This window comes from Hemibagrus wyckioides, linkage group LG06 (assembly GCF_019097595.1).
Source record: "Hemibagrus wyckioides isolate EC202008001 linkage group LG06, SWU_Hwy_1.0, whole genome shotgun sequence".
In the NCBI taxonomy this organism is placed as follows: domain Eukaryota; kingdom Metazoa; phylum Chordata; class Actinopteri; order Siluriformes; family Bagridae; genus Hemibagrus; species Hemibagrus wyckioides.
In genome coordinates, this window is record NC_080715.1 from 37098633 (window position 1) to 37120178 (window position 21546).

At 40.3% G+C, this 21546-nt stretch overlaps 2 protein-coding genes and 1 pseudogene across 2 annotated transcripts; all 3 read left to right on the forward strand.

Moving 5' to 3' along the window:
- Positions 1 to 7: 7 nt before the first annotated feature.
- On the forward strand, positions 8 to 1960 carry LOC131353834 (carbohydrate sulfotransferase 12-like; annotated as a pseudogene).
- A 7859-nt stretch (positions 1961 to 9819) lies between these two features.
- On the forward strand, positions 9820 to 11055 carry LOC131354990 (carbohydrate sulfotransferase 12-like). Its single transcript, XM_058393140.1, has one exon. The coding sequence runs from the start codon at positions 9839 to 9841 to the stop codon at positions 10937 to 10939; it is 1101 nt and encodes a 366-aa protein (XP_058249123.1). The 5' UTR covers positions 9820 to 9838; the 3' UTR covers positions 10940 to 11055.
- A 6324-nt stretch (positions 11056 to 17379) lies between these two features.
- LOC131354026 (carbohydrate sulfotransferase 12-like) lies at positions 17380 to 18948 on the forward strand. The gene has a single exon (XM_058391243.1). The coding sequence runs from the start codon at positions 17427 to 17429 to the stop codon at positions 18516 to 18518; it is 1092 nt and encodes a 363-aa protein (XP_058247226.1). The 5' UTR covers positions 17380 to 17426; the 3' UTR covers positions 18519 to 18948.
- Positions 18949 to 21546: the final 2598 nt, after the last annotated feature.

Consider the following 21546-nt stretch of genomic DNA (forward strand, 5'->3'; position numbering starts at 1 on the left):
AATATCAATGCCGCCACATGCTGAGAAATATCTGTCCCAGAGGTTGAGAAAAGGCACAAACAATCTGGGAGCAGAGCACCATAAGCCTATAACCCAGGAACTAAGAGTTGGGTCCAGGTCCGGTTTATAGATCCTGAGAAGGATGTGCACTGAGAACCAACCAGCTGCAGCACAAATATCCTGGAGGGGAACGCCCCTAGCCAGAGCTAATATTGAAATAAAAATCATACGTCAAATAGTGTAATTTATATGTATTTTACTTATGCACTTTCCTGTACATAACAAACATTTCAGTTAACAATAATAGTGGCTGTTTTTATTACCAGTAATGAGGATATGGATCGCGTTAAACCTGGCAATATTCTAAAATTTTAGGAGTTTATTTACATACTTGAAAATGAGTGAGCATCAGTTGAACAATCTCATATCCTGCTCATAAACCTCAGTTCAGAGCTGTTCAGAGTGCTGAGTCTCTTTCAGAAGGAGGTTCTCTCAGCTACAAGACAACATGAGCAAGCTTAAGAATTTACACTTAGTTTTGTTAACACTGAGCTTTGTTTCTTTGTTTTTTTTTCTATACAAACAAACAGAGAATGGAAGAGAAATAAATATCTATTCCAGGACTAACCCGGAAACTGAAAGTGAAGCACGGCTGGACACATTCGAGGACAGGAGATGTGAGGGGAAGATCCATAGGAGCCCGGTACCACTGGAGCTGAAGCTCAGACAGCACACTAGAAAGATGCTACTTTATAAACAATGCATCGATAACAGTAACTCGGACATCAGTGGCAAATGGGCGACATTTGACGACATTCCCCATAGGGAGTTGCACAACCTGCTTGTAGATGACCGCCATGGAATAATTTATTGCTACGTTCCAAAGGTTGCTTGCACTGCATGGAAACGAATTATGATTTTCCTGAGTGAGAGTCTGAAGATGTACGGTGTACCTTACAGGAACCTTCTTGACGTCCCCATCGAGGAAGTTCACGGATCATCTCTACAGCAACTTAATGCATACCCCAAGGCAGTGATGAAACAAAAAATTGAGACGTACCAAAAGTTCTTATTTGTTCGAGATCCTTTTGTCAGACTGATTTCAGCCTACAAAGATAAAATTCAAAGGCCAAATCAGATATTTTATGAAATAGCTGGGATGTACATCTTGAAGAAATTTGGACATGTCCCTAATCCGCCAGCATCGGTAGAGCAAGTGCACGCTCAGGGCATTGTTCCGTCTTTCTACAACTTCATTCAATATATCCTGAGCCTCCCAGCAGGAAATTACACAGAGTTCGATGAACACTGGCGACAAACAGTTCACTTGTGCCATCCATGTGCGATCGATTATGACTTTATTGGGAAAATGGAAACCATCGATGAAGATGCTGCTCACCTGCTGCGAATACTCAGAGTTGATAACATTGTCGAATTAAAACCGATGACAAGAAGCAAAACAGAGCAGAGTGAGATAAAGACCTGGTTTTCCAACATCACCATAGAGTGGAGGAAAACTCTATGATATTTATCAGGCAGACTTTAAACTGTTTGGATATGAAAATCATGACAATCTAGATGATTATAAATCAGAAAACATTACCTAAATCACATTGTTTGTGGTGTTGGGTTGTGTTATGTAGCATGATTGCTGTCTTTGTTCATTTATTGACGTTGTTAGCTTTGTCACCTTTATGGATTTGAATGGCGGGGGTGTCACAGTGATGGAAAAATCTTATTCCTGCTTCTCTGTTTGACTTCAGTCTTGCTTGTTGTATGTTTTAACAGTTAAAGATTTAAATGATTATTAATGATTTAATTAACAGTTAAAGGTTAATTACAGGAGACAATACCAATGAAGATTTTTCAGTTTTTAATATTGCTACAAAACACTAAGCTTCCTTTATAATAATCCTTCAGTGTAAGTAGAAAATTGTTATTGTCGCTTGAGGTTAAATGAGGTCCAGAGATACTGGAAGAGATAGTTTCAAGCTGTAAATTGTGTCAAGTTTTGTTATTGATTGATTGTATTTCTGCATCACCACAGTGTTTCAGGGGCTTCCTCTGGGGACTCCAGTTTCCTCCCCCAGTCCACAACTTGTGAACACAACTTGAATCAAGAAAAAATTAATATTATCTCTCTCTTATATTATACTATTTTATATTAATATTATATTATATTATATAGACCATTAATCATAGAAATTTTATGCTTCAAATTCTCTTCTTCTATTGTCTCTTACTCTATTAGCTTCTATATGCTTAAAATAAGAAAATTATCTGTCAGTTAGAATACTTTTAACTTCAAACCAAGAAATAGGTATAATTATATGGGTTTAGAAATTTTCAAATTATGAGTTGAATTGGCTTATATTATTAATCAATAAGCTAATATTGAAATAGATTTCGTACCTCCGTACAGAACATACATTTCAGTTAATAATAACAGTGGATTTGTTTATTATCAGTAATTACCACAATTACCAGAATTAGCACTGCTAATGTTACTTAACCTGTGGACCAGGGACGATTCTAGGATTTTCATTTAAGGGGGGCTCAGCCCCCAATGTGGGTATAATAGTAAAAAAAATAATTAATTAATTAAAATAAAGTTTTGACTAACAGCGTATGATGTTAAACTTATTGCAGCATAACACTGTATGGCATAGATGTGTATAACATTTGAGAACTGAACAAGCCAAAGATCTTCCTGATCACACACACACACACACACTTGTCCTCTGATCCTCGCTCTGCGACGCCGCAGTCTGCGGATTGATGAACGCGCCGAAAGACGGAGAGGAGCCGAAGTCTGGCGGCGTTTTCATATAAAATTTAAAGGGGACTGAGGAGATCACCAATTTGTGTAGAGTTTATGGAGAATCACATCATTTTTAGGGGGGCTGATTAGAAATGTTAGGGGGGCTAAAGCCCCCCTAAAAATGGCCTAGCGTTGCCTATGCTGTGGACAAGTTCTTGTAAGAATGTGATACAACAGTTAGAAATTTTAAGATATTTAATGGATGTTAGGAGGCACAGTGGCTTAGTGGTTAGATTAGTTGCCTTGTGTGTTTTGGGGTCGATTCCTGCCTCCATCCAATTTGTGTGATAAGCAGTCCATAAAACAAACCTAGTCTACAATTATTAAACCTATTTCTAGACATATTTGACTATTTTTAAGATGTAAAATGCCTTCTTTTTGCCAGATTATTTTGCCAATTTTAAGCCTTATTTCTAAAAAGAAGAATTATGTTATGTTCCAAACTACTGTGCCCTCTCATAACCGACAGAGGGAACCCTCACCCGAGTATTAAGCTTCTTCTGGGGCTGATTACTTCCAGGATTCTATGGACCTTTAAGCAGCATGCCTAACTTCAGCGTAACATTCAAAGTAACATTCCTTTGTGTTCATACCAAGCCGTTTCTTTGTTCATAGTTTGCCTATTGTATGACCTGTTTGTATTCATTCTCAACTTTGCCATGTGTTTTTTGGATTTGTTTGCCTGCTATTATTGCTGCATCGGTTTTGACCTTTTGCCTGTTTTTTCCAACTCTGTTGTCTGGATTACTCACTTTTCTAGCATGATACAAGAGGTGTTTGAATACCCTGCAGGTGGCTGCACAATGCTTAGCACAGCCAACTGGCCTCCCACCAGGTTCAGAGAGGATTTTAACACCACCTGGGAGGAAATCGGCAAACCCATGCAGTTAGGACGTACTCGTCTCTCCCCTGAAGAACGTCAACATCGCTGCCAACTCCAGTTGTGTTTTGCTGTGGAAAGTCAGGTCACCTTTGTGATGTCTGTCCCAAAAAACACACGTCCCAGAATTATAAGGGGGGGTGCATACCTTGTATTACCAGTATGACTTTCCCTATAAAATTGCAACATAACCATGACACAGTTAATCTAATCAACCATCAACTCATTGAGGAACTGTGACTACCTACACTACCCTGCATCACCCCAATCCGCAACACAGCTGTAGACAACCAATCCATCAGGGGGGCTGTTCTCTTGGGGTTCTCAATCATCTTGAGGGTTTACATGGCTCCATTTACACAACCCTGTAATTTCATGGAAGAACAAAGAACTTGTCCAGTGGTTCCCCTACTGCCTAAACTAATGCCTCCGCAACCATTTAACCCATCCATGCCTAGCTACCTCTGTGGAAAGCCCTGAACCTCGTGCACAAATTCTGGTTCCCATGGAATACACTCACCTAAAGGATTTTTAGCAAAGAAACAGCAACTAAGCTTCCTCCTTACCGGCCATGGGACTGTTCTATTAACTTTCTGCCTCATGCCATGCCTCCAAAATGCCAGATATACACTCTATCGAGCACCAAAATCCAAGCTATTGAGGAGTACATTGACAAGGCTGTTGCAGCAGGATACATCCGTCCCTCCACCTCCCAGCAGAATTCTTTTTCATAGATAAGAAGGATGGAGGTCTCCGACCGTGTTTTGATTATAGAGGTCTCAACTCCCTCACAGTAAGCTACCTGTTTCCACTCCCCTTGGTTCCTGTGGCCCTCGGACAACTATGGGAGGTAAAATTATTCACTAAACTGTGCTTACATCTTTATCAGAGTCAAGGAGAAGGATGGATGGAAAACGGCCTTCCACACCACAAGAGGCCACTATGAGTATTTAATAATGATATATGGACTAACAAATGCACCAGACCTTTTTCAAGCTTTAATAAATGAGATTTTCAGAGACTTCCTCAATCAATATGTGATCATCTATATTGATGCCATTCTCATCTACTCAGCCACTCATAATGACTATGTATGTCATGTATGCACAGAGCTCTAATGCCTCCTTCAGCACAAACACTATGTCAAGGCTGGGAAGAGCAAATTTCATTCCAGATTCAAGATTTAAGATTCAAGAGGCTTTATTGTCATTTCAAGCACATATAGCTGATGCAGTACATAGTGAAATGAAATGTTTCTCCAGGACCTGGCGCTACATAAACATACAACATAAAGATCAAATACGAAAAAAACAACAACACAGAGCTAGGACCAAAGTTTTTGTCCTAGCCACATAAAGTGCAAAGTGTGCAACTAGGTACAAATAGTGCAAGACAATACAGTGCAAAACAGTAGGTATAAAAAGACAACACAAAAACAAGACACTTAGTGCCGAACAAGAAAAAGAACATATGTAATGAAATGTAAAGGATGAATTGGAATAAAAAGAAATGTTGTACAGAGTAGCAGCAGTTGAGGTAGTGCAATAAGTAAATATAAACATAGCAGCGTAATGAAATAACAGGGTTTGAGGTAGTGCAATAAGTAGTGAAAAATATGTTATGTGTGTGTGTGTCCACACAGGTGAAAGAGTGTGTGTGTGTGTGTGTGTGAGAGAGAGACAGAGAGTTTTGTACTGTTCAGTTCTCTTTAGTCTTCTACAGTTCTGGGTGTATGTGTGTGTGTGTGATTGTGTGTGTGTGTGAGAGAGAGTTTTTGTACAATTCAGTCCTGGGAAAGAAACTGTTATGCAGTCTGGTTGTGAGAACCCGAATGCTCCGGTACCTCTTTACAGATTGCAGGAGGGTGAAGAGTATGTGTGAGGGGTGTGTGGGATCATCCACAATGCTGTTTGCTTTGTCAAGTCATATTATTGTCACTTCAACCATATACAGCTGATGCTGTACACAGTGAAGTGAAACAACGTTCCTCCTAGACCAAAGGTGCTACATATAACAAAGACAAAGTACAGTGACGCAGACAAACATAGAACTAAACACAGAGATAAAACTTTGTGGATGCGGCATGCAGTGTAAATGTCCGTAACAGAGGGGAGAGAGATTCCGATATTCTTTTCAGCTGTCCTCACTATCTGCTGAAGGGTCTTGCGATCCGAGACAGGGCAGTTCCCAAACCAGGCAGTGATGCAGCTGCTCAGGACGCTCTTAATGGTCCCTCTGTAGAACACAGTCAGGATGGGGGAAGGGAGATGGACTCCATCACATTTTTAGGATATGGTATCACTTGAGGGGGAGTAAAAATGGACTTAAGCAAAGTACGACCTGTAACGAAGTGGCACCCTAATCACCACAGTCAAAGAATTACAGCACTTCATGGGATTCACAAACTTTCTCACAAACAATCTTAATCCAAATCCAGTCACCAACTCCCAGTGGGGCTACTGGAACCATTCCCAGTGCCTCAGTGTCCCTGGTCGCATCTCTCTGTCAACTTCATCACAGACCTCTCTATTTCCAACGGTCAGACAGGTGAACACAGTTCACCTCACGAGTCTGGGGAGCATTCTGCCACCAACTGGATATTAACGTGAGTCTGACTTTGAGTTATCACCCCCAGTCCAATGGATAGATATCCAATGACTGAAACTAAGAAATCAGCTGGTGTCTCAGAACGTACTGTAGTCTCGAACAACAGAGCTAAGTTAACATGCTAAGATGTCATTTCTTTTTTAGTGCTGACACTGGAGACTCCTTACAAAAATGTCCAATAGACATCTACTTACAGAAAACGTTACCATATCATTTATTTATTAAGTTTAACATTAAAAAAAAAAAACGTTCATTACATGTCTTAGATCACATGGATTGTCCCTGTAAATGTTACTATAGAAACAATCACATATTTAAACAAGAGCATGTAGCGAATCTAGCTCAACATTTAAATATTTAAGTGTAATTATAACTGGTTATAATTGATTATAAATATTCAAATTGGGGTTTTAGAACTAACTGTCAGAGAATCAATAACACAATTATTTGAATTGTTCATCCAGCGAACAGACAGTATAATTACGTATCACGACAATCACTCGTGAATAAAATGCGTTTAATAAAACAAAAACACACAACACATACTAACTACGACACACATACATAAAAGACAGGATAAGGATTATAGAGAGGGGATAAGTAGGCAAAGAGAGATTGAGATTAAGGAAGGGAATACGGAGGAAATCAGAACGAGAGGGAGAGTGAGAGAGAGAAAGAGATAAGGAAACAGAGAAGAGATCAAATATGGCAAGTTTCAGATCGAGTTTTGATTACCACGTGTGAGAATCGTCAAGGTAATTTCACCTTAATAAAGGGGCTTCAGCTTAAAGTTGCGGATCTAAAATAATTGGTAGCTTTTACTTGCATTGGTTCGTTGACGAGCATCCTGATGTAGTGGATCAAGGAGGTTCGGAGATTCAAAGTCCTCGGAGCAAGCAAGAGATTCTACTGGAACGAAAAAGGTTTCGGTGGTGCAAAGTTCCTCGAATGAAGCTGCCGGCAAAGTCTCAAGAGAAAGTGAAAGTCTTGTCCCGAAGAAAGATCGGCGTCGAGTCGGGCCACGATAGAAGAGATCGTGCCGCAGATCGGAGAGGGGGTTGGCCCCCGTGGGGCCAAGCCGAGCTGAGCAGAGCAAAAAGCTGCGCAAAAAGCCAAAGCTAAAAAAAGCCAAAAAGCTAAAAAGCCACGATAGATGGGTGCTTAGGGTTTTTATTGATCCCTTGGTTGCGCCCAGTTTTTCAGAGTGACCAATCCAACACCTGAACTTTTGGAGGGAAAACGTTTGATTCATAAAGTACTTGGGGTCAGGATGAGCGTTTCCAGACGGTTTGTGTGTGTGTGTGTGTCTTCAGTCAGAACTTTGGTCATCCCCCGGTCAAGGCATTGATTTGGTTTAGATTAGGGAATTCTTGTTGACTTTTCACGGTCGTAAAACTGCTGGGCGCAGGGTGATTTGTATGGTAAGGTCACAAGTTGATGGTGAGTTCCAGGTGTGAGGCTTGGCTATCAGCACTGATGGTCTGCAGAACTCCAACATTCATGGTGGTAGAATACCTCCTTTGTCTCCAGTCTCATTGGGGGGGTCATTGGTTATCCAGAGCCATCAGAAATCCCGGAGCCTGGCTCCCATGAGTTACAGTATGTCGGTTGAGGTATAATGAAATGACTATAAGGAGTGATAGCTCCCAGAGTTTCCACGCAGGCACGGGGAGAACATGCAAACTCCACACAGAAAGGTCCCAGCCTGTTTGAACCCGGAATTCGAACGCAGGACGTTCTTGCTGTGAGGCAACAGTGCTAACCACTAAGCCACCGTGTTGCCCGAAGCTTGCTTTATGGCTACTAATTTACACTGAGCAACATAAAATGTATTATACAATTTATTAGACAACAGAAAGAAATTTTTAGCAGAGAACACACCATGAATCAAGAAAAAATTACATTATTTCTCTATAACAAATATAGACCATTAAGCATAGACATTTTATGCTTCAAATTCTCTTCTATTGGCTCTTATTTTATTAGCTTCTATATGCTTGAAATAAGAAAATTATCTCCCAATTAGAATATTTTCAACCTCAGTCTAACAGTCTTAAATACATTTTAAAAAATTCAAAATATGAGTTGAATTGGCTTATATTATTAATCAATAAGCTAATATTGAAACAGAAATCGTACCTAAAATAGTACATTTTCTATGTATTATACTTATGCACGTTTCTTTGCATATCATACATATCAGTTTATAATAACAGTAGCTGTGTTTATTATCAGTAATATGGATGTGGCTCGCATTACACCTGGCAATGTTCTAAACTTTAGGTGTTGATTTACAGACTTGAAAATGGGTGAGCACCTGACAAGTTAAACAATCTCCACCCCTGCTCATAAACTTCAGCTGAGAGCTGTTCGGAGTGCTGAGTCTCTTTCAGAAAGAGGTTCTCTCAGGTACCAGACAAAATGAGCACATGTTAGAATTTGTACATATTTACATTTGCACGATAACATTGTCGAAATAAAACCAAGGACAAGAAGCAAAACAGAGCCGAGTGGAAAGTAGAAAATTGTTAGTAAGAGATAGTTTAATGCTTTAAATAACTTTTGTACTTGATGCTATTGTGTCAAGATTTGTTATTGATTAATTGTATTTCTGCATCACCACACCCCTTTGCTGTTAATACCCTCCAAAGAGCATTTGTGTAGTCAGGCACTGATGTCAGGTAAGAAGGTCTGTGTTTCAGTTCGACAAAGGTGTTTAATGGGGTTGAGATCAGAACCCTGAGTTTCTCCACACAAACCATGTCTTTGGTTTGGAGCTCGCTTTGTGCACAGGGTCATACTGGAACAGGTTTGGCCTTATTACACAAAGAAACACAACTGTGTTCTTACTTTGTGGCAACAGTTTGTTGAAGACCCACATATACAGTAGATGTAATGGTCAGGTGTCCACAAATGTAAATATGGTGTACACTCTACATATTTTTAGCTTTAAAAAATCTGTCTTTTTTTTTAAACAATTAATACTGTCATACATGTCCCTGTGAACATTACTATAGGCGGCATTGGTATTGGCATTCCCATAGTGTCAGCCATGATGCAGCATCTTGTTTGCTTATCAGGGAACCGGGTTACATACATAACATGGTGTAGTTCCCTTTCAGGAGAACTCAACACTGTGTCAAGGCTGACACCAGTACTAATGCCACACATGCACACTGGGAGCAGAGCACCATAAGCCCTGTAGGATCCAGGACCAAGGAGTGGGTCCAGGTCCAGTTTATAGATCCTGAGAAGGGTGTGCATTGAGGACCAACCCGCCAGAGCACAAATATCCTTTTCCTTTTCTTATCCATTTCAGTTAACAATAACAGTAGCTGTGTTTAATATGAGTAATAAGGATGTGGATCGTGTTAAACCTGGCAATGTTATAGAATTTTAGGTGTTGATTTACAGACTAGAAAATAGGTGAGTAGTTAAACAATCTCCACACCTGCTCATAAACCTCAGTTCAGAGCTGTTCAGAGTGCTTAGTCTCTTTCAGATAGAGGTTCTCTCAGGTACCAGACAAAATGAGCATGCTGGAGCATTTGCACTTAGTTTTTTTAACACTGAGCTTTGTTTCTTTGATGTTTTTTCTATACAAACAAACAGAGAATGGAAGTGAAATAAATATCTATTCCAGGACTAATCTGGACACTAAAATCAGACCACAGCTGGACACAATCGAGGACAGGAAATGTGAGGGGAAGATTCACACGAGCCCGGTACCACTGGAGCTGACGCTCAGACAGCACTCTAGAAAGATGCTGATTTATAAACAGTGCATCGATAACAGTAACTCAGACATCAGTGGCAAATGGGCGACATTCGATGACATTCCCAATGTGGAATTGAGCAACCTGCTTGTAGATGACCGCCATGGAATAATTTATTGCTACGTTCCAAAGGTTGCTTGTACCACATGGAAACGGATCATGATTGTTCTGAGCGAAAGTCTGAAAGTGTACGGTGTACCTTACAGGAACCTTCTAGACGTTCCCATCGAGCAAGTTCACGGATCATCTCTACAGCAACTTAATGCATACCCCAAGGTAGTGATGAAACAAAAACTTGAGACGTACCAAAAGTTCTTATTTGTTCGAGATCCTTTTGTCAGACTGATTTCAGCCTACAAAGATAAGTTTCAAAGTCTAAATCAGATATTTTATCGAAAAGACGGGATGTACATATTGAAGAAATTTGGACATGTCTCTAATCCGCCAGCATCGGTAGAGCAAGCGCACGCTCAGGGCATTGTTCCGTCTTTCTACAACTTCATTCAATATATCCTGAGCCTCCCAGCAGTACATTACACAAAGTTCGATGAACACTGGCGACAAACACTTCACTTGTGCCATCCATGTGCGATCGATTATGACTTTATTGGGAAAATGGAAACCATCGATGAAGATGCTGCTCACCTGCTGCGAATACTCCGAGTTGATAACATTGTCGAATTAAAACCGATGACAAGAAGCAAAACAGAGCAGAGTGAGATAAAGACCTGGTTTTCCAACATTACCATAGAGTGGAGGAGGAAACTCTATGATATTTATAAGGCAGACTTTAAACTGTTTGGATATGAGTATCATGACAATCTAGATGATTATAAATCAGAAAACATTACCTAAATCACATTGTTTGTTGTGTTGGGTTGTGTAATGTAGTATGATGTATGATGTAGTATGTAGTCGTCTTTGTTCATTTCCTGACGTTGTTAGCTTTGTCACCTTTATGGATTTGAATGGCAGGGGTGCCATGGTGACAGAAAATCTTATTCCTGCTTCTCTGTTTGACTTCAGTCTTGCTTGTTGTACGTTTTAACAGTTAAAGATTTAAATGATTATTAAGGATTTAAATAACATTATTAACATTATTATAAGTAATATCAAGATTATAAAAAGGGTTTCTGAATTACCACTGGTAATGTTACTTAATCTGTAGACAAGTTCTTGTAGGAATGTACAACAGTTAGAAATTTTAAGATATTTAATGGATGCATTTAGGGGGCACAGTGTCGTTTTCCTTGTGTGTTTACGGGTTGATTCCTGGCTCCATCCTATGTGTGTGAATCTTGCAAGAGAACACACCTTGAATAAAGAAAAAATGAACATCATTTCTCTATAACAAATATAGACCATTAAGCATAGACATTTTATGCTTCAAATTCTCTTCTTCTATTGTCTGTTATTCTATTAGCTTCTATATGGTTGAAATAAGAAAATCATCAGCCAATTGGAATATTTTCAACCTAAGACCAAGAAATGGGTATAATAGTCTTAAATATGTTTAGAAATTTTCAAATTATGAGTTGAATTGGCTTGTTATTAATCACTAAGCTAATATTGAAATAGAATTCATACCTACGTACAGAACATACATATCAGTTAATAATAACAGTGGATGTGTTTATTATCCGTAATTACCACAGTTACCAGAATTAGCACTGCTAATTTTACTTAACCTGTGGACAAGTTCTTGTAAGAATCTAATACAACAGTTAAAAATTTTAAGGTATTTAGTGGATGCAGTTAGGAGGTACAGTGGCTTAGTGGTTCGATCATTTGCCTTGTGTGTTCTGCCTCCATCAAATTTGTGTGATTAGCAGTCCATAAAACAACAAACCTAGTCTAAGATTATTAAACCTATTTCTAGACATATTTGACTATTTTTTAAGATTTAAAATGTCTTCTTCTTTTGCAAGATTATTTTGCTAATTTTAAGCCTTATTTCTAAAAATAAGAAATATGTCATGTTCCAACCTGCTATGCCCTCTCATAACCGACAGAGGGAACCCTCACCCAAGTATTAAGCCACTTCCAGGGCTCGTTACTTCCAGGATTCTATGGACGTTTAAGCCAACAATGTCTTTGGTTTGGAGCTTGCTTTGTGCACAGGGGCATTGTCATACTGGAACAGGTTTGGCCTTACAACACAAAGAAACACAACTGTGTTCTTACTTTGTGGCAACAGTTTATTGAAGACCCACATATACAGTAGATGTAATGGTCAGGTGTCCACAAATGTAAATATAGTGTACACTCTACATATTTTTAGTTCAACAAAATCTCTTTTTTAAACAATTAATACTGTCATACATGTCCCTGTGAATGTTACTATAGAAACAATATTTGAACCAGAACATTAATATAGACCTGTGGTTATTAATGTAACTACACCAGGTTACGTATATAACCCAATTCCCTGACAAAGGAACAAGACACTGTGTCATGGCTAACACTATGGGAATGCTCGTTTGCAGAAGTTGTGTCTGAAGATCTATGTGGAATCATGCCGATTTATGTCACATTACTCCAGTTTCTACTTGTCTGAAGGAAGTGTGAGTGGACAGCTAGGGTGTGGCTCATTCCCTTCTCATAAAACTGGGTTACATATGTAACCGGATGTAGTTCCCTTTGAAGGGAACTATGGGAATGCTAATACCAATGCTGCAACACGCTGGGAGATGTCTGTCCCAGAGGTTGTGAAAGGGCACAAATGAGCCAGGAGCAGAGCACCATTAGCCCTGTAAGACCCAGGAGTGGGGTCCAGGTCCAGGACCAACCCACTACAGCACAAATATTCCAAAGGGAAATGCCTCTAGCCAGAATTCTGGACAAGGTGATACACCTAGTGGAGTGATCCATAATCTCTCTAGGCAAAGTTACACAGCGTACCTCATAAGCCTATGATATAGCTACCACTAGGGTGCTTCTTGGAGACAGGATTGCCAAAGCAGGCAAAGAGAGAGGACTTGAGCATTTGCATTGCATTTGAGCAATGGGCGTAAGTGCTGAGAACCTGAACTGGGCACAGCAGGTGCAGTCTCTCCTGCTCTGCTGACTCATGGGGTGGAGGGCAGAAAGGCCTACAGAAAGGCTGGACAACTGGCTAATAGTAGATCCATTTCCTGGTTCAGAAACTCTTCAGATGTTGACTCAATTGGCTCAAAGGGGGCTTAGAGAAGCCCCTCCAGGACCAATGGGAGGTCCCAGGAGGGAAGGCGTGGTCTGCTGGAAAGCCTCAGCCATCTGGCAAAACACAGAAGGTGAGAAACCAGAGAACAGACATGACTTGCAGCAATGGCCTGTAGTGGGTGATAGGCCTTCAAAGATGCATATCTGCAGGAACTCTAGCACTGTACTAACAGGGCAGTGAACTAGATTCTGAAGACACAGATTACACCAAAGATGAAAGTTCAACATAGTCTCCACAACCTGGGTTGGGAGACTGGAGTCTAGGAGCTGGCTCCCCTCATGTGACAGACCAAGAGGTCTCAAATCTCAGGGTGAAAGTGGAGAATTACCCCTGTACCTGTGAGAAGAGGCTTCTCCTGATAGGACTCTCCCAAGGAGCTCCATCCAAAAGGGAAATTAGGTCCACAAGCCAGACTCATGAGGTGGCCAATGAGTAGCCACCAGTAACAGGTAGACTCGGTCATGGCATACCCTGGCTAGGATCCTCATGAGCAGAGCTAATGGGAAAAGCATTCAGATAGAGCCTTGGCTACATATGCATTATGTGAAAACAGAAAGCCACAAGGAACAGTGGGAAGACTCCTCAGAGGTGGACAAAGCCACTTCCACCTGGCCAAAAATTGCCATATGCAACCTGCTTCCTGATCATGCACTCTGAAGTATAAATGGCTCTCAGTAAGAGAAATCTGGTCTCTACCTAGGGCCAGATTGGTACAAGAATCTGAACAGAGGGCGCAAACACAGGTGGGCTGTGTTGAAGAAGGGGACCACCAAAGGTAGCCCCTGAGTCTCAGAAGGAAGTGTATCAGCACTAGAAACACAGCCCCCATCTTCAGGCAATCTGTGTGCCATGAGAGACAGGAGCTCTCCCAAATATCATGGATGGGACAGCCATCTAGGACCACTCCCCAACCTTAGAGGGGGACATCCATCGAGTCTTGTGACGATGACACACCCTAAGATTGGGACCCAAGGTGAGAAACCGGGGTCTGTCCACTGTGGAATAAAATTCTACTGTACTCACTACTAAAATCTGACTCCAGCTCCACACCGACCTGACAGCTCAGTCTGAGTGAGACTTCACAGTTAGTAAGGCCTCCAAACTAAATAAGCCAATCAAGCAGACTAGATGAATGCAGATAAGAGATTTTATTTTGTAATCAGCGCTGACACAAGAATTGAGATGCTCACGCATGAACGTCCCAACAACCTCTGTTCTGGGAACTCCAACTACAGCCTTTATATACATTTCCCTTATCTTTCCAATGCAACACGTCACTGGTTCTTTGCCGAGACAATCCCACCCATTTTCTTTTTTGGACCTTTTAGATTCTTTTTTTACACCATTATCTTTGAATTTACAACTTTTCGAATACCATTATAATTAAACTTCCCTAAATCATTATATTAAAAAATTGGGCGTTTCTGCCCCCACCAGTGGGATTGTCTTCGGCCTCACTCTCGCCAACACCTCATTCTTCTTCAGGAGACAGCATGGGTAAGTTCTCAGTCCTTCAGGGGCCAGCACCCTTTCTTTTATTTTTCTACATTACACCCTACACTTCATGGCTTTTCTGATTTATCTGCTGTCTTCTACGTATGTACTCTAGATATTTTGCCTGGTACCACCATTGCCATCCAGCACGCACTGCGTTTACTTCATGATGAGATCACTGCCGCTCACGGTACCAGTGGAGCGAAGATTGACCATGATAATCAAGGGTGTGTCTCTGCCATAGATTGGTCCAAGTTTGGAAAGCCTGATACCGCAGAGAAAGCCTGCCAGACTGACATCATTGATACAACTATTTGTTCTCCAAAGCCCTTGCAGCCTGTGTGCAAGGCCTGTGACAGAGCAACATGCCGTGTTAAACCCTATATTGTTCTCAAGCTCAAACAACCTAACGAATAAACCTTACCTGAGAACTCACTCCTGCTGTCCCCTGATTATTTCACACTACATCAAACACACACCTCATACATATATCCTCATTTACAAAATTATCTCCCACACCACGTAACCCTTATTACCCTAAAAACGGTGTCTGAGCCAGAGTTGAAATGGTCTCATATGTAGCAGGTCCAAAGGAATAGCTTTGGCAGCTTCAGTCATAAGCCAAGCACCCTCTGTGCCTGGGCAGCAGAGAGGCATTGGTCTAGCCAGATGTCCTTTACGGCAGAAAGGATGGAATCCCCACGAACAGGAGACATCATGGATGAATCCCAACTATCCCCAAGAAGGTTGTTCTTAGAGAGGCAGAAACCAAACACTTCACTGGGTTGAGCCTAAGGCCAAGGGACCTCATGTGGGCAAGCCTGGCATCTCAATGCTTGGCTGCCACTTCCTCGAGACTGAGCCCAGATGAGCCAATCATCTGGATAATTACATGAATGTGTACATAGATGACCTGGTGTGCAATGATGACAGCAACCACCATGCACTTTGTGAGCAATAATACTAGGCCTAAATGGAGAACCCTGCACACACAGGTCTAAAATTGTCCTTCTTGGGAATCAAGAAATGCTAGCTGTAAAGCCAGAGGCTTGACCTGGGAGGGGAATATGCTCTAGCTTTCTTGCCTCAGCAGGCTTGGCTGGGGCTGGTGGCTTCTGATTGATAGCCTTAGCTCCTCATGCAGTGAAGGCAGGATAAAGATTAATCCACAACTTCGGCAACTCAGTGTGGAGGTCTGGGGAAAAATGGGAGATGCCTGCATGGAGGTGGAATGCAGCATGAAGTTAAGTAGCAATTGTCAAGCTCAGAGCGGACAATGCTAACCTTTCATCAGGCCAATCTAAGGTAAGCTTAACAACAACAACACATGAAATCACCTCCAGAAGCTTTTCGAACACCACAGAATGCAGTTTGACTGCTGCTTGCTTCTTCTTGCCCACATTGAGCTCCTAGAAGTCCAATGCAGACAGCACAATATCCTCGTCATAATATATTCAGCTGAGAAGATGACAGAAAGGGATTCATAAAGCCATGAAACCATAACCAAACCCAGCATGCTGCCTCGACAGATGCGGGACTCGAGCCACGCAGTGCAAGCGCTTGGATGGAAATACAGGCAGGCGAATGAGCTTACAAATGAGTCACAAAGTGAGCTTCCGAGCTAAAGCGGGGTAATCCAATAAGGGAGAGAGGACAAGAGAAAGGGAATCACATGTCACTTGTTCTGCTAACTCGACCTGCAAGACCCATGATTTAAGTCGGCACCCTGCCTCAGCAGATGTGGGACCCGAGCCGCAGGCGTTTGGCTGGAGAAAACAGGCATGCGAGAGAGCCCTAGATGCTCCACACAGAGAGCTTCCTGAAGACAAAGAAGCTGGAGTGATGTGACGTGGATGCCCTTTTATGGTCTTGCTGGTGTGCTCTGCTTCGTCACGACCTACTTGAGCTGATAAATCAGTGTGTACCCTTACCTAACCCTAACCCTACCAAGATTTTGGGCAGAAGTCATGCATTTTCAGCACCTGAGCTCTACAGATGTTTTTTGCCACAAGGGGGTGCCAGAAGCTTGCTTTATTTCTCCTAATTTACCCTGAGCGACATAAAATTTATTACACTGCAGAAATTTTTTTAGCGAGTGAACACAACTTGATTCAAGAAAAAATTAATATAATTTCTCTATAACATATATAGACCATAAAGCATAGACATTTTATGCTTTAAATTCTCTTCTTCTGTTGGCTCTTGTTTTATTAGTTTCTATATGCTTGAAATAAGAAAATTATTTGCTCATTAGAATATATTTTTTAAATTGGTACAGCACTCATATATGTTTAAAAATTTATAGTGTAGTTTCTATTTTATTATACTTCTGCACCTTTCTGTACCTAACATATATTTTAGTTAACAATAACAGTGGCTGTTTTTATTATCAGTAATAAGGATGTGAATCTCATTAAACCTGGCAATGTTATAAATTTGTAGGTGTGACCCTAGAAAATGGATGAGCACAGGAAAAGAAATTTGGCAAAGAAACAAAAAAAAAAAACAGAAATAAAACCAAAAAAAAAAACCAAAACAGTCACCTGACAAGTTGAACAACTCCGCCCCTGCTAATAAACGTCAGTTCAGAGCTGTTCAGAATGCTGAGTCTCTTTCAGAAAGAGGTTCTCTCAGGTACCAGAAAACATGAGCAAGTTTAAGAATTTGTACTTTGTTTTAACACTGAGCTTCGTTTCCTTGATGGTTTTTCTATACAATCAATCAGAAAATGGAAGTGAAGCAAATATCTATCCAAAGACTGACAGGGAAACTGGAACCCAACCACGGCTGGACACTTTTGAGGACAGGAGATGTGAGGGGAAGATCCACATGAGCCCGCTGCCACTGAAGCTGAAGCACCGACAGTACTCAAGAAAGATGCTGCTTTATAAACAATGCAACAATAACTTGGACATCAGTGGCAAATGGGCAACATTTGACGACATTCCCCATGAGGAGTTGCACAACCTGCTAGTGGACGACAGGCATGGAATTATCTATTGCTACGTTCCAAAGGTCGCTTGCACCGTGTGGAAACGGATTATGATTGTTCTGAGTGAGAGTCTGAAGGTGTACGGTGTACCTTACAGGAACCCTCTAGACATCCCCATCGAGGACGTTCATGGATCTTCTCTACAGCAACTTAATGCATACCCCAAGGCAGTAATGAAACAAAAATTTGAGACATACCAAAAGTTCATATTTGTTCGAGATCCTTTTGTCAGACTGATTTCAGCCTACAAAGATAAAATTCAAAGCCCAAATCAGATATATTATGAAACTATTGGGATAGACATATTAAAGAAATTTGGAAATGTCTCTAATCCGCCAGCATCTGTAGAGCAAGCGCACGCTCAAGGCATTGTTCCATCTTTCTACAACTTCATTCAGTATATCCTGAGCCTCCCAGCAGGAAATGACAAAGAGTTTGATGAACACTGGCGACAAACACTTCACTTGTGCCATCCATGTGCGATCGATTATGACTTTATTGGGAAAATGGAAACTATTGAGGAAGATGCTGCTCATCTGCTGCGAATACTCAGAGTCGATAACATTGTCGACTTCAAACCGTGGACAAGAAGTAAAACAGAGCAGAATGAGATAAAGACCTGGTTTTCCAACACCACCATAGAATGGAGGAGGAAACTCTATGATATTTATCAGGCAGACTTTAAACTGTTTGGATATGAAAATCATGACAATCTAGATGATCCTAATCCAGAAAACTTTATATGAATCACGTTGTTTGTTGTGTTGTGTTATGTAGTATGATTATTGTTTCTTGACATTAGTAGCTTCGTCATATTTATTGATTTGAATGTCAGGGGAGTCATGGTGACGGAAAATCTTATTCCTGTTTCTCACACTACATTTGATTTGTTTGACTTCTGTTTTTCTTGTTGTATGTTTTAACAATTAAAGATCTCATAATTACCCTGGACAATACAAATGAAGGTTTTTCTGTTTTTTTTAAAAATTTCTTCAAGACACTAAAATTCCTCTTAATAACCCAAAAGTGTAAGAAGAAAATTGCTGCTTGATGTTTCATGCTATAAATAATTTTTGTACCTGATGTTATTGTGTCAAGTTTTGTAAATTATTTTTTTCCCTGTAAATTATATTTCTGCATCATCAGAATTTTAAGTAGTAGGACAACCTGAAGAAACAATAAATAAATCAAAATAAATAAATAATAATTGTCAGTGTGAAATTACAGTGTATATAAATAAAGTGGAGAAACACGAAAAAAAAAGAATGAGAATCACAACACTTAAACCGTCCACTTTTTACCCTTACACAGTCCTTTGTTGTGTTGGCAGTATGTTTTGGATTGTTGCCATGCTGCATAATGAGGTTCCTCCTGATTAATTTGGATAAATTTCTTTGTAAATTGGCAGACAGTATGTTTCTGTTTCTGTGTTTATTCAGTTCAATCATAAGTAAACATTAGGAAGCCTGTTTACAAACAGCCATGTAATCTGCATTTCTATCATCTGTTGTTGTCCTTGGGCAACCTGTTCTGTCAGAACATTCACCTCATTTTTGTAGGACATTCCAAATTGTTGTATTGGCTACACCCAATGTACACCCAATGCCATACCTCTTATTGATTTTCTCTTTTTATTCAGCTTTTAATTAATGGCTTGCTTTACTACTAAATATAGCTCTCTGGTCTTCATATTGGTTTATCCTTTTTTTTAAAGATCAAATGCTGTCTTCCCAAGAAAAGGTGAAAGTTTAGAACTAAGAGTAGATATTCAGAGCTAGTTATTTTTGAAATCAGTATATCAGGCCATGTCTAAGTAAAAATAAATACTTGTCATTCATGTGTCCAATAGTAAAAACTGGTGTGCTATGTTCTATGTCTTTTAACACAACTACATACAAATGGCAAGAAAGAAAAGCTGACATTTTAAGCTCTTTTCTCAAATATCATCTGCTGATCTTAAACCCAAATGTGGTTTGGTTGGACTTTTGTTGAGCTTGGATGTTTTTGTGAGAAAGAGCTTCCATCTTGCCACCCTACCCTATTGCTCAGACATGAAGAATCTAGAGAGTAATCAGTACTTGGTTGTACAGGGATGTCCTGGTTTTGTTTATGTCCCTGTGCTGCCTCATATCACTTGTTGCTTTGTTGATAATGGCCTTTCGGTGTTCTAATCTTCTGGAAATTCTTTTACACAATCTTTGAGGAACATGGATTCAGATGAAACCAAGAAGGAGTAAAGAAAATCTTGTACTATCCTAACCCTAGAAACAGCAGATTTTCATTTGGCTTAATCAGAATCATTTCACTGTTAGCAGATGAAAATTAACGAACCACTCATGACAACAGTTAATAAAAAGTAATTTATGACTATTATATTCTTTCCAAATTCTTTGTTTTTTCCATGATACTCACAGTCCCATAGTTACCAAATGCTATAAACGAAGTTAAGTAATTATCACATATCTTAATTATCTTAGCAGACAATAGACCATTTTTCAATTCAGATGAATAATGTTAGTGAATAGACGTCAGGCATAGCTACATAAAAAAATGCTAGTGAATAGATGTCAGGCATAGCTACATAATTGCTCACTATTCATACAGTTACATCAAAATTCTACACATATCGGGTGTGTCTCTGTAATTAAAAATTCTTACCATGAACGTAGATAGAGACATTGGCTTGAGTGAGGAGAAGTAATGAATCTATTCCACAATTTTGGGTTCATTTCAAAAAGTCAAAAAGGTTGAAATATTTTAAACAAGAGACTGGTAAGATGGATAAACAATAAACAAAATGTTTATAGCATCTGGTGATTCTGACAATTCTGAGGATCGTAAGAAGTAGAAAAAAGAATTCAGAAAGTACATCACAAATTTACTGACGAAAAGGTACTTTTCTTGTACTATATTAATGGTTTTAATAGAGGGTCTGTACAACATATTAACAGTAAAAGGTTTTATTTCATTCTTAGATTAGGTTCAACGACAGCAACAAAACATGTTGACACAAGAAATTAGCAGTGACCGTTTAAGTAACATGATTATTAAAATAAGGGCAATTACTACTTCTTAATTATGAAAAATTAAGTTTTATAACAATAATTGAGCACAAATTCATTAACATACATTAACATGACAGGATATCTCAGAAGATTTTGTCGTAAATGAGAAAATAAATTAGAAGATATAAAAATAAATGGTAGCAAGCTAGCTAGTTATTCAAACATTCCCGGCGCGGATCGTGCGGAGCCCCGCCCCCACCTCGGCTACTCAGACCACATCTCTGTTATGTTGATTCCAGCATACAGACCACTCGTCAGACGCTCTAAACCGGTTCAGAAACAGGTTAAAACCTGGCCAGCAGGAGCCATCTCTGCTCTTCAGGACTGTTTTGAGTGCACTGACTGGGATATGTTTAGGGAGGCTGCAACCACCGGCGACTCTATTGACTTGGAGGAGTACACGGCATCAGTGTCCAGCTACATCGGGAAATGCATCGATGACGTGACTGTCTCCAAGACCATCACAACACGCTCCAACCAGAAGCCGTGGATGACTGCGAAAGTGCGTGCTCTCCTGAAGTCGAGAGACTCTGCCTTCAGATCAGGGGACAGGGCGGCCTTAAAAACAGCAAGGGCCAAACTGTCCCGAGCCATCAGAGAGGCGAAGCGTGCACACGCCCAGAGAATCCACGGCCACTTCCAGAACAGCAGAGACTCCCGGCGCATGTGGCAGGGCATTCAGGCAATCACCAACTACAGGACTGCTTCA

What these genes read in the sequence shown, in the direction of transcription:
- LOC131354990 (XM_058393140.1), top strand. Translation starts at nt 9,839, where the DNA reads ATGAGCATGCTGGAGCATTTGCACTTAGTTTTTTTAACACTGAGCTTT.
- LOC131354026 (XM_058391243.1), top strand. Translation starts at nt 17,427, where the DNA reads ATGAGCAAGTTTAAGAATTTGTACTTTGTTTTAACACTGAGCTTCGTT.